Source organism: Macaca thibetana, chromosome 3 (genome assembly GCF_024542745.1).
Source record: "Macaca thibetana thibetana isolate TM-01 chromosome 3, ASM2454274v1, whole genome shotgun sequence".
NCBI lineage: Eukaryota > Metazoa > Chordata > Mammalia > Primates > Cercopithecidae > Macaca > Macaca thibetana.
Genome location: NC_065580.1, coordinates 36,406,042 through 36,419,759, shown reverse-complemented (window position 1 = coordinate 36,419,759; position 13,718 = coordinate 36,406,042). Strand labels below are relative to the sequence as shown.

Here is a 13,718-nt window from a genome sequence, read left to right as displayed (position 1 = left end):
TTTTCAATCTGGGACAAGAACCACCACTGTTAAGACCTGAGTTGAGTGAGAGTTGTACCTTTCTTTTGTAAAGTGGGAGAAGGATGACTGTGAAAGGGAGGCTGAGAATGAGGCTGAGCAGAAGGCCTTTAGGAAAGGGTACTTACGGAACTAGAGGGTTCCTACTCAGTCCTATTAAAAATATACATTTGCCTATGTATGCCTGGGGAAGTTGTCTTGCTTATCCAGGTAGTCTCACAGTTTGAAAAACATCGTCCCAGTTAGGGTAGCAAAAGTCTGGAAGTGACCATGGAACTAGAGCCTAAAGTGAACACACACAAGAAAAAGAATTGGCCCTTTATGGTGAATATGTTTTCCATGGAATTTCTAGAAAAATTGGAACTTGGGGTAGGAGAATGAGGACTGGACTGGGCAGATGCTACACCAAGTATCATAGTCTGAGACCAACTGAGAGGCTTTTTTAAATACTCTAAATAGTAGAAAAAGTACTGTGATTGGAGTACTGAGTACCTACTGAGCCATTCTATTGCAGCTGGTGCTAATGGGGAAGCAGAAGGTATAATACACATTTCTTGTCTTCAAGGAGCTTCCACCTTATTTGAGCCATCTGTTACGGAAATGAAATTTAAGCAGAAAGAGGATACAGAGGCTATATTATTAAACCAGTAGCCCAGGGGAAGAGGAAAGAGGGCAGCAATAGGATGTATAATTTGGTGAGGGAATGTTGTGATGTTAGAAGTCCCTGGCAGTGGGAGAGCTGCTAAGAATTAATCAGAGAAGAGTTACATGTGGACATTTGCTATGACAAAGGGCATTTACTAACCAAGAGAGAACTACAAAAGCACCTACATACATAGACATTCCACGCCTAATTCCCCTTCCTCCCAACTGCAACCCTAAACAAATGTTGTAGAAAGATTAGATGAGTAGGAAAAACAAGACTGGATAAAAGGGAATAAGGTCACTTTTTCCCACTACAGGTTTCTGAGTGATTTAGAAGGAAAGAAAAAAGGTTGTGAAATGTGTAAGTCCTGGTTTAAACTGTTCTGAAAAATTTAATACCTGAACATGTTATTCAATACCTAAAATAACCAGAAAAGGTATGGCATCTGCAAAGATGTCTTCAAGGACGGTATGGGAGAGAGATCCTAGAGTACCTGAGGATTGTGCTGTGGTAAGAATTAAGCTTCCTATTTAAGCCCTTCCAAATTTAGACCCCTCAATAATTTGTTACATAAACCAAATCAAGTAATAACGATAACTATAAAAGACTGTTCTGAAAAAACTGTCACAGGATCACAACAAATATTACTAATCATAATTCTATAATCTTTCTCCAAAATTTTCTTTTTTATTATTATACTTTATGTTCTAGGGTACATGTGCACAACCTGCAGGTTTGTTACATATGTATACATGTGCCATGTTGGTATGCTGCACCCATTAACTCGTTATTTACACTAGGTATAACTCCCAATGCAATCCCTCCCTGCTCCCCCCACCCCACAACAGGCCCTGGTGTGTGATGTTCCCCTTCCTGTGTCAAAGTGTTCTCATTGTGCAATTCCCACCTATGAGTGAGAACATGCGGTGTTTGGTTTTCTGTTCTTGCGATAGTTTGCTAAGAATGATGGTTTCCAGCTGTATCCATGTCCCTACAAAGGACACGAACTCATCCTTTTTTATGTCCGCATAGTATTCCATGGTGTATATGTGCCACATTTTCTTAATCCAGTCTGTCACTGATGGACATTTGGGTTGGTTCCAAGTCTTTGCTATTGTGAATAGTGCCGCAATAAACATACGTGTGCATGTGTCTTTATAGCAGCATGATTTATAATCCTTTGGGTATATACCCAGTAATGGGATGGCTGGGTCAAATGGTATTTCTAGTTCTAGATCCTTGAGGAATCGCCACACTGTCTTCCACAATGGTTGAACTAGTTTTTAGTCCTATCGACTGTGTGAAAGTGTTCCTATTTCTCCATGCTGTTTTTCACTGGAGCTTATGAATGCTCTTCAGCTAACATCTGGAATCTAAATCCATCATATCTTCTTATTAATTCAGATGCCTCTAATTTTAAGGATCCCCAGATTGCTCCCTTTATTGTAAATAAATTCTCAATGAATGTAAATTTCTGTATTTGGCTAATGCTTATCTCTTTAGGCTTCATTTTGTTCTGCACCAACAGTATCGGTCTTGAGAAATGTTACTTCTAGTGAATTTATTTATATAAAAAGAAGCAATCTGTCATGATTTTGAAGATGGAAATGAGAGGAGAGAAAACTTTTGTATGGTTTGAGTGTTTTGTCTTTGGTTCATTAAAAATAGGCGCAGTTGGCTGACCGTGGTGGCTCACGCCTGTAATCCCAGCACTTTGGGTGGGCGAGGTGGGCAGATCATGAGGTCAAGAGATCGAGACCATCCTGGCCAACACAGTGAAACCCCAACTCTACTAAAACTACAAAAATTAGCTGGGTGTGGTGGTGCACGCCTGTAGTCCCAGCTACTCAAGAGGCTGAGGCAGAGAATTGTTTGAACCTGGGAGGTGGAGATTGCAGTGAGCTGTGATTGCACCATTGCACTCCAGCACTCCAGCCTGGTGACGGAGCGAGACTCCATCTAAAAAAAAAAGAAGGCACAGTTTTTCAAAGATCATACAAAAATGTAGCATATTTTATTTTATCTCTAGTCTGTAAGAACAGCTGACTAATGAATTATACTTCAAAAATAATTCGGACATTACTGAATTAAAATGGAAGCTAATATGCTTTTAAAAAGCATGGTTAGATTATCTTGTTTTATATGCAGTCTGTATTTAATCTCTCTTAAACATTGTCTCAGTACCTTGCCATCGTGATAAGCATTCCATTTGTAGCTGCAATGTTCTTTCAATAGTTTGACAGATATTACAATTCTGGTTAAGAATTTAAAGTTTCCAGAAATTGGTACTGGAGACTGTATTTCCCATCATTTTTATGAGGCAAAAGGATGTTCTATCATAATATCCATAAATACATTTCTCTAATGACAAACAATTCATTAGTTTTTCTTATTGCTTCTTGTCTTTTTATTACTTTCAGGGGGTGGGCAGTAGAGACCCATTAATCTTCAAATGCTTTTAATAAAACAGCACTATGGGATGAAGGAGAGACAGAAGGGGTGGCAAAAACACAGTGTGGCTTCCTGGTGTTTTTGGTTTTTTCCTCTAACAAATGTCACCGATATTTAATTCCCTAGTGTGATTATCAGTGCACTTTTATTTTATTGTGGTACTGCACTGGACACTTAAAAATTTGTTAAGAGGTTAGATTTCAAGGCTGGGTATGGTGGCTCACACCTGTAATCCCAGCACTTTGGGAGGCTGAGGTGGGAGGATTGCTTGAGGCCAGGAATTTGAGACAAGTCTGGGTAACACAGACTTCATCTCTACAAAAAAATGAAAAAAATTAAAAAAGAGGTTAGATATCATGCTAAATGTTCTCCCTTATTTGTGTTTAATAATGAATTTCCTTATTTTCCTGGTACCAAGATCTATTTTTACCTTCCATAGGCTATTACTAGCTCCTGTGTTTGTTTAGGCACTCAAAGGATACTTAACACTTGGAGGGAATAAAAGACTAGTACATATAAGGAAATTTAGGACTACTATATGACCATAATAAATTTTGTTCTCCCTTCACCACCCCACAGCTGGTCATCCCTCCTACTATCCCTCCATTTTCTTTTCAGTGGTATCATTAAGGGTATGGACTAACACCAAAATAAATGAAATGTCTGGAAAGGGTAAAATGCTATAAAGTATAGAAACAATTCCTCTGTATCTCATTCATACAAAACTCTTCCTGGTTTACTAAGAGACTGTGAAACGATGACTTAAAAATCCATAAATAACAGGAATTTTCTCCATAACTGAAATATATAGTTTATCCACACTCCCTTCCCTATTTTACAAAATAAAAATTAAAATGAAACTTTCTCAAATTACACTGTCTCCCCGTCACTCTTTGTAAATCAAACTTGTCTATCAATACCACGTTTATTAGACCCCAGGTCCTAGGTTATGTACCAACCTCACACGCTGTTTCCCCCTAATTGCTGGCAGGAAATCAGAACTACAGGAATGAAATAGGCAATGGCCAGAAATCTTGATTAAGTGTATTGGAAATATGGACTAAATAAGGCACTTTAATTAGTATCAGACAGAAGAATGAATTTATCTCCAACAAAGCACAAACTGTTGAAGCATTAAAATTTGGAAAACGTGTCTGAGACATAATTCACTATGATGATGGAGGAGATAAATCTCTTTCCTGTTGTGCAAGATGAGTTCGGGATGAAAGTAATGACACTGCTAAAAAGCTGCAGTTGGTCAGCATTCATGAGATACATTTTTAAGGCAATCTGCCCTGGGATACCACAAATCTCTTAATTCATTTAAAAAGTTAACTCAGTGTTCATGGGGAAACACAGAAAGGCTATTTTAGTCAAATTTCCTTACAGAAAGAGTAATTTTAAAAAAAGAGCACTGGGGGCTTTTTATAATACTTCCTCTCAGGTTTCTAAGTATTTTAATTCACTTATATTGTTCATGCACTTGTTCCCCAATATCAGAAGCCCTTTCAAATACATTATGAATATACAGAAAATTAAATAACAGCCCATGAAACTTTTACTGTTTGTAAAAAAAAAAAAGTGTTAAAATAACATAACTTCAGATAAAAGTTAATTGGTCTCACAAACCAAATTTAAGTATCAATTAAATATAAGATTTTGTAGAAACTACGATAAGCAAAAAAAAAAAATCCAGATACAAAGACTACATATTGCATGATTCCATTTATATAAACTATCCAGGAAAAGTAAAATTGCAGAGCCTGAAAATAGATGAGTGGTTTCCTGGAACTGAGAGTGGGAGCAGGAATAGACTGCAAATGGCCATGACAGAACTTTCTGAAGTGATATGTCTAAAAATTGAATTTTGATGATAGTTGCACAAATGTATAAATTTACTAAAAATCATCTAATCTACAATAGATGGATTTTATTTTATACCTAAATAAAACAGAGAAGATTATGTGGGGAAGAAAAAAAACCATGGCATTGAGATTATTAGAGAAGTTGCACTCCCTCAATATCTCATGGATTAGTAGGGTAGACCTAATAAAATAATCTAAGGACCATGAAAGAGCTTCCCAACAAGTGGTGGTACAATAGTATTCTTCCAGTGGGTTTCAGGACTGACAAGACTTCAATTCTCTTGGCCACTGGAGTGGCATGGCAGGACCTGGGGTTTATATTTCCTGCAGCTAAGAACCTTCTTCCATTGACTCTATTTACTACAGAAACAAAATATTTTGCTGATCAAAGGGACCTTGATGAATGACAATGAAAAGAGATTATATCATTATTTACAAATGCAACTAAAGCAGTGCTTAGAGGGAAATTTACAGTTGCAATTGCCTATATTAAGAAAAAAGAAAGATCTGAAATCAAAAGCCTAACTTTTCACCTAACACACGGTAAAAATGAAAGCAAACTAAACCTAAAAAAAGGAGGAGGTAAATAGTGCAGAATGAAGATAAAATAGGGAATAGAAAAATAGGAGAGAGTCCAAGAAATAATCCTAGAAATGTCATTTAAAATAGTTTTTTTAATGGACAAACTTCTAGTTAGACGGGCTAAGAAAAAAGAAAGGATATTCAAATTACTAGAATCAGAAATGGAAGACAGAATACTATTACTGACCTTATAGAAACTAAAAATAATTATAAAAACTATGATCAAATGTGTAACAATAAGTTAAAGAACTTGGATGAATCAAAAACTTAATGGCATTAACTTTTAATGGCAAAAAACACAATTACTTTTGCACCAACCTAATAGAAAAACCTAAAATGACTCAAGAAGAAAGACAATGAACAGATCTATAACATGAGATCAAATTAATAATCACAGAATTACTACCAAAGAAAAGCTCAGTCCCAGATGACTCCACTGGTGAATTCTACCAAATGCTTTCAAAAAAACACAAATTCTTCATACCTTTGAAAAAAATTGAAGGGTCCACTTAAAACTTTTTCTACAAGGCCACTATTACCCTGATAACAAAATCAGAGACATTACACAAAAAATTACAAGGACAATATCTCTTATGAATATAGAGGCCAAAAACTTCAACAAAGCACAGAAAACCAAATCCAGTAACAAATTTTTAAAATCCTATATTATGACGAAGTGGGAATTGTGCAAGGAATGCAAGGTTCATTTACACCTGAAAATCAAATAATGTGTTACATCATATCAACAGAATAAAAGATAAAATCCACATGATCATCTCAATAGATGTAGGAAAGCATTTTACAAAATCAAACACCCTTTCATTATAAAAACAGTAAACAAACTAGGAATAGAAAGGAACATCCTTAAACTGCTAAGAGTTTCTATTAAAAATCCAGAGCTAAAATCAGATTTAATTATAAAAGATTATATGTTTTCCCCCTATGATCAGGAATACCACCAACATGCCTTTTCTTACCACTTTTATTCAACATTGAACTGGAGACAATTAGTCAAAAAAATTAAATAATGGAAATCTAAATGAGACAGGAAGAAGTTAAACTATCAGTATTTGCAGATGACATGGTCTTGCACATAGAAAAGCCTACAAAATCCACTAAAAACTTTAGAGTTAATAAGCAAGCTCAGTAAGCTTGATTGATGCACATAAAATCTATATACAAAAATAATTATATTTCCAATAATTTGAATGATTTAAAAGTAAAATTATGAAAACAATTCCACTCACAATAGCATAAAAAAGAATAAAATAATAGAAATACATGTAACAAAAAATAAAACTTTTACTTTGAAAGCTACAAGACATTGTTGAAAGGGAAACTGAAGGTCTTAAATACATAGAAAGACATTCCATGTCTGTGGATCAGAAGACTTAATACTGTTAAGATGGCAGTATGTTCCTAATCGACCTACAGTTACAACATAATCCCTACTGGAATCTCAGTTGGTGATCTTTGCATAATCTTTACAAAAGTTGATAAACTGTTCCTAAAATTCATATCAAATTTCAGAATAGCCAAAACAATCTTGAAAAGCAACACAGGTGAAAGCCTTACACTCCTGATTTCAAAAATTACTGCAGAGCAATGGTAATCAAGAAAGTGTGGTAGTGGCATAAGAACAGGCATATAGATTGGTAAAACAGAATTGAGAGTCCAGAAACAAATGCATGTGTCTATGGTCAACTGATTTTCAAAAAGGATGCAAATAACATTCAATAAGGAAAGAATTCAACAAATGGTGTTGGGACAACTGAATAGTCACATGTAAAAGAAGGAAGCTGGACCCTTACATTACACCATATACAAAAATCAACCTAAAATGGATCAGTGACCTAAATATAAGAGTTAAAATTATGAAAGTCTTAGGAGAAGGCATAGAGCTAAAGCTTAGTGACTTTAGGTTTGACAATGAATTCTCAGTGGTGACAACAAAGGCACAACAAAGAAAAAAATAAATTGGACTTCATCAAAATTTTATGTTTCAAAATACAAATCAAGAAAGTGAACAAATTCACAGAATGAGAGAAAAGGTTTGCAAATCACATATATGATAAAGGCCTAATATCCAAAATAGAGGAACTCTTAAAACCTGAGAAAACAAAAATGGGCAAAGGACTTGAACAGACTTAATATATGGCACTTGATACTGGCATTGCACATCAGGCAGGAAAAATGTAACGGTGCTAGGACATTTAGCTTTCCATATGAAATATATACATGTAAGGAAAAATATTTATACCATATCAGCTTGTATGAGTATACTCTATGATGTTCAACAAAATCACCTAATGACACATTTCTCAGAATATATCCCTGCTGTTAAGAAACACATGGCTGTATATATAATTCTATTTATATGAAATGTCCAGAATAGGTAAATCTATAAAAGACAGAAAGCAAATTAGTGGTTGCTTAAGACTGGAGTGGTTAGGGGTTGATAGCTAAAGGGTACAGTTTTTTGTTTTTTTTTTTTAGATGATGAGTATATTCAAAAATGGATAGTGGTGATGATTACACAATTCTGTGAATATACTAATGTATTACCCCCAAATATATACTGTGACTAGATCACAAAAATAAGTTTAGTCAATTAATTAATAAATTCCACTTGAATGCCTACTAAGTACTCAGATATAAGACTAAATAGGATAAGATGTTTTGTCCTTTTCTCAGGAGGAAATATATTGCAAAATAAACACATAATTAACACAGTCCAAAATTTAAAAAGTGGTGAGCCAGAAAATATACACTTCCCACTGGGTTAAAGGGAAGGATTATTCTCAGTGATGGTTAAGTTGAGATTCTCAATGCCAAGAAAACAGCTATACAAAGATAACAGGGAAGATGACTACAAGCAGAGGGAAAAGCAAGTGCGACACCGGGAATGGGTGGATAAGTGTTTGAGGAACTGCATGAAGTCGAGGGCAGATGAATTGCAGAAGATCGGTACAACAGAGGGAGCAGGCGAGATCCCAGAGGTCATGAGAGATTGGTCAAGGGCAGGCCTGTAGGAATTTGTAGGTCAGGATGAGAAGCTTTGACTTATTTCTTTTCAACCCCCTAACACTCTGAGCACCTCTCTTCCATTACACATAACCCACTGTATCTCCCTATCCTGCCTGCTCTAAAGAAAATGAACATTTCTCATATATCTTTAGTGCCTATTTGGGATCTCAACAGAGGTCTCTTGAATGAACAGGTCACATATTGGTATTATAATAAGGCAAAAATCCTAAATCCTATAAGATATTTAGAATAAAGATTAAATAGAAGAAAAAAATGTTTTCTAAAGGTAATGTACAAATGAAGGTCAAGCATATTGCATCTGAATTCCTCAGGCCAGCCTGGTTGTTTCTACTAGAGACCATGATGGGTCCTCAAGTTTGAATGAGTTAAAGAGAACATCTTACTAACTTAATTAACTCATTGCCAGAATCTGAAACATCAAACTGCTGGCAAAAAGCAGCTTTATACTCTGATTATGGAGCAGTAGTCATTAACTGCTTCTCTAGCCCACTTAATAAGTATTCCAAATAATTGTGCAGAATCATGGTATCTACTGTTACATCACCAAGAACTGTAACAGACAAAAATGAAAAGGCTATTAGAATACAATTCTCACAAATGAAATAGGATTATGTATTACCTTTCAAATAACAAATGATGATAAAATTTGCTTTCCTTAGAAATGACTTATAAATGTTTTATTGCCTAATGATTAGCTTTGCATTTGCATGTTGGATTTCCTGTTTGTACTACACAGGAATTCTGCCAAAATTCTAATTATAACATCATTATCCAGAAAGGAACACACTAGTTCTAACACATTTGAGACAAGCTAGCCAAATAGCAGTTTTAGAGTGTAATACCACACATTTATGCACATAAATAGAGCATGTTTCTTCGGGAGGATTAAAAAAACAAACAATAACAACAATACATTTTTTTCAACTGGCTTACTGTGGCCTTGAGGCTTCAGCCTGGTCTGTCTGCAGTTTTTCTCCTTCCACTTCCATTGTACAGTAAACAATTCGATTGGGAGCAACTGACTTCAAGCCTTGCACTTCCATTATGACAATCTAAAGATAAAATGATTTTAAAATAATGCATCAAGTTGACAACATTTAGCAATATACAGAAATAGCAGCATGAACTGAATAAAGAAGATTGACAAAACTGAAAAAAAAATTTGTTTTATTAACATCACTGGTATTTTTATCTTCTTTAGAATCCACCTCTATTCATAGAAGGTATAGCAAATAATATTTTTAGGAAATCTGGCAACTGAAACTATATTTGCTGCCAGCTACAGATAAGAGTAAGGTCAAAGGTCATAAATATAAGCTGTAGTGAATTAAACGAAATTTAAACTCAGATCCTTAACAAATTAAGGCAAGTCTGCATGAAGTTAAGCAGAATCACAAATGAAAATTCAGTGCAGATGATAACAGCAGCACACAAGTTCCATATAAATTAATATAGTATATATTAATGGCAGACATTTATACCATCATACCAACTCATTGATATCAACACATGACATCAGAAATTTTCTATATTCACTTGAGATTACTATTACTGTCTGTAAAAGAGTTTAATTTATGGACTGTATCTTATTAAATGGAAAACTATAATTTGTCACTGAACATCTTAATACTAACTTGGTAAGTAAAAATAATTTTTCTATCCATTAAAGATATGTACCAATTTAATTCAGTACACTGGAAAAACTGATATTGCCTTATGTATTTGTAACTCCTGAGAGAAAGGACAACATATATTTTTTATGTGCGCTTTTTAATGTTTGTCGAAGAGGCTGCCAATCTTAAAACACTGTAACCTATCATTCTCATTGGATGTATACATCAAATATGAATATTATTTACCATAAGGTTTTCAATCAAAAGTTACATCATGAACTCTTCTAAATTCTCAAAATTTAATTTATAAAATAGATTAAAATGCATTTATATATGTACATTGATTTCTTCATTGATCCCATGTTGTATCTGTACAAATAATAATAAAATTCATGTTTCATAGCTACCAAAATATCTACCATAAACATAATCTGTATCAGTTCCTGATCATGTAATACTTTATTACAGTCATTACATTTTTTATAGAGTCGTGATAAGAATTTTGATCCAAAAGGGCTCAAAAAACAAATCATCTTAAAAGTGTTCTTCCTTTCAGCTCTGTTACAAGAGAAGAGTCATGTTTGTAAATATAAATGTGTATTTGGTTTTTGTTAAATTTTGTTTTCATAAAATATATAGGAAACTGATCACTCAGTTATTTATCAATAAAATAAAAGGTCAAACTCAGAACAGGTTTTCCTCCTCAACCAGGGCTTTTGTCATTTTCTCACATGGAAATGCATACCAACATATGAATCAAAATCAGGACTTAACCGAAAACAGACCAAGAAAAGTAATGGAGAATTGATAGAGAAAAGTAGTATCTTTCACACCTGTTCTAACACTCCTCAGGGAAATTGGGATGAAATACTAAATCTTGATTAAAGAAAATAAGCAAAGGAAGTTATGCATTTTTAATGACTCAGGTTTTTTGTTAGTAATATTGAAATTTGTTAGATTCTTATACAAATAAAACCAGAAGCTGAGATAAATCAAATACATAACCATATTAATTAAAAGGCAAATACACTTGGACTTACCACCATTACTCTAATAACTTCTTAATAATAAAAATGTTTGATGGTCATTTAAAATGTATGAAACAACAGAATTGGGTACCACAAGTCTAGAAATCGTAAGAGCACTGCTTCATATTTCAGAATATTATTGACACTGCATCTCTTTCTGCAGTGTGTTTAAATAGCCCAAATGCAAGAGAAGAAAGGCAGCATCTGCTTGACATTATTTCTGTCACCTCTACTATAAGCTACTGTAAACATGACCTCCTAAAACATACTACTTATGAAATGGTACTCTGCTTTTCAAAACAATACTTCCAACTATGCTGGGAACCTTTTATCCTGCAGAATTGTCACTTTCAAAAGATACAGTTTCTGTGATAAAAAAAATCTATACGTATAAATAAAACAATATGATTGTACAGATCTGATATCAAAAAGGAAAATAAAACATAGCTGGCCTAAATAATTAGTGATAAAGACAGCCAAGAATTCCATGGACCATCAGCTAATCTAACTTTAAGTAAGTGTTTCAATTCCCAGTAAAACTTGCTAGTGGACCTATGGAAGCTAAACCGACCTATTTTTCATCTTCTCTTTCCCATTCTCTCTGTAGCTGATGTCATAAGGATAAAATAAATAAAGCTGTCCTAGAAGTAAAAAGAAGAGAGGCACGTATAAAATGTGAAACTAGGTAACTTTCTTCCAGGTGAAATGCTGACCACAGAGTTAGGAGACATTTAAGCATGTGTAGTTTATAAAAGAATGACACTGAGCAGTATGGTGAAATTGGGAACCATATAGCACCAAACATAGAGAAACTCATGGAATCTGCTAGCCTAATATCAATGAAAGAATTCAGTGTAAAAAACCAACTATAGGCTGGGCGCGGTGGCTCACATCTGTAATCTCAGCACTTTGGGAGGCCGAGGCAGGCGGATCACGAGGTCAGGAGATCGAGACCATCCTGGCTAACACGGTGAAACCCCGTTTCTACTAAAAACACAAAAAAATTAGCCAGGCGTGGTGGCGGGCGCCTGTAGTCCCAGCTACTCAGGAGGCTGAGGCAGGAGAATGGCGTGAACCTGCAGGAGCTTGCAGTGAGCTGAGATCGCGCCACTGCACTCCAGCCTGGGCAACAATGGGAGACTCTGTCTCAAAAAAAAAAAAAAAAAAAAAAAAAAAGAAGTCAACTATACTCATGCCATTGATAACATTCCCCACTTTCCACTTCTTAGGTCAACATTTGTTTTTCTAGTATTGCTTGAACATTTAACATTATTGAATAGCTTAGCGTTTTGTGGATTGGATCATCTCTTGCTTTAATATTTCTTCTGAAGCCTTAATGAACAGGGAAACCTAAAAGTAATCCTGTACAGCTGCTTTTTTGGTACCATAAAAATCCTTAATTCAATAAGTATTTACTGAGTCAATTGTGCACTAGGCATTGTTTAGGCACTTTCATTACCTCAGTAAACAAAAAAGAAAGAGAAAGAAATAGAACCTTCCTGCAACTTACATTCTAGTAGAGAAAGCCAGATAATTAACAATAAACACAATATATAACTGAACTATATGTTAGTTGGTAAGTACTATAGCAAAAACTGATCTTGGGAAGGGAATAGGGTATGGTGGGAGAAGGGAAGGGTGGGAGCAATTTTAAAGAGAAGGTGAAATTTGAGTAGAGTTTTTCAAATCTGCACTTTATTCCTTTGACTCAGTATAGTTCTTAGAAAAGATTCCTCCACTGGACCACTTCTAAGCCTGACTAATGAAGTGTGACAGCTTTAAATGGGATTAACTGCTTGCCTTTCAGAGTTTTCTTAGGCTGAAATATGGGGTCTGAGGAGCAAGATTTGCTGAAAGAACTAGAGATAATTACTCATTTTAGCTTGGCTGATGTCACAGGCCCTGTGACTAGAGGCATATCTATTCTCTCTGGTATCCTATAAACATGCACTGCACCATCGTCACTTAACACGACTTTACGTTGTTGCTGGACACATAACTCTTGCTTAAAATACTGTGGACACTGAGAACAGATTTGTATAATGCAATAGTAGGAAAATATCTGCCTTAGATAGACATAGCAACAGAGGATGTCAAAACAATTTTATAAATATGCAAGCTTCTCAGACCATGAAAAGTGAAGTTTTAGCTCATATTCTCTAACAACCTACTGCCAACGGAACAGTCCTCCTAAACATATTGGCAATAAAGGACAGAATATCATTTCATAGTTATCACTTAAACATCGACTCAGCAGCCTAATTTTGTTTTCAACAGGCAAAACATAATTCATAAGTTAATTATTACAATTGTTTAAGATTTTTGAACAATAGAGAAAAGAGAATGTTCTAAACTTTTAGTTCTGAATGTTTACATATAAAGATAATGCTAGACTTGTACATTATAAAAGTTATTTGCTCTACAAATTATTTTTTTCATCAATAAATTTAAATTATAGACTGGGCAC

At 34.7% G+C, this 13,718-nt stretch overlaps 1 protein-coding gene across 14 annotated transcripts in view; it reads right to left on the bottom strand.

Moving 5' to 3' along the window:
• Positions 1-13,718, bottom strand: part of CADPS2 (calcium dependent secretion activator 2) — a 567,394-nt gene that overhangs the window by 290,387 nt on the left and 263,289 nt on the right. For all 14 annotated transcript variants that reach the window (XM_050782592.1, XM_050782594.1, XM_050782597.1 and 11 more), the window contains exon 6: positions 9,544-9,662. In XM_050782592.1, the coding sequence (XP_050638549.1) occupies positions 9,544-9,662 (119 nt within the window). The remainder of the gene's footprint in view (positions 1-9,543; positions 9,663-13,718) is intronic.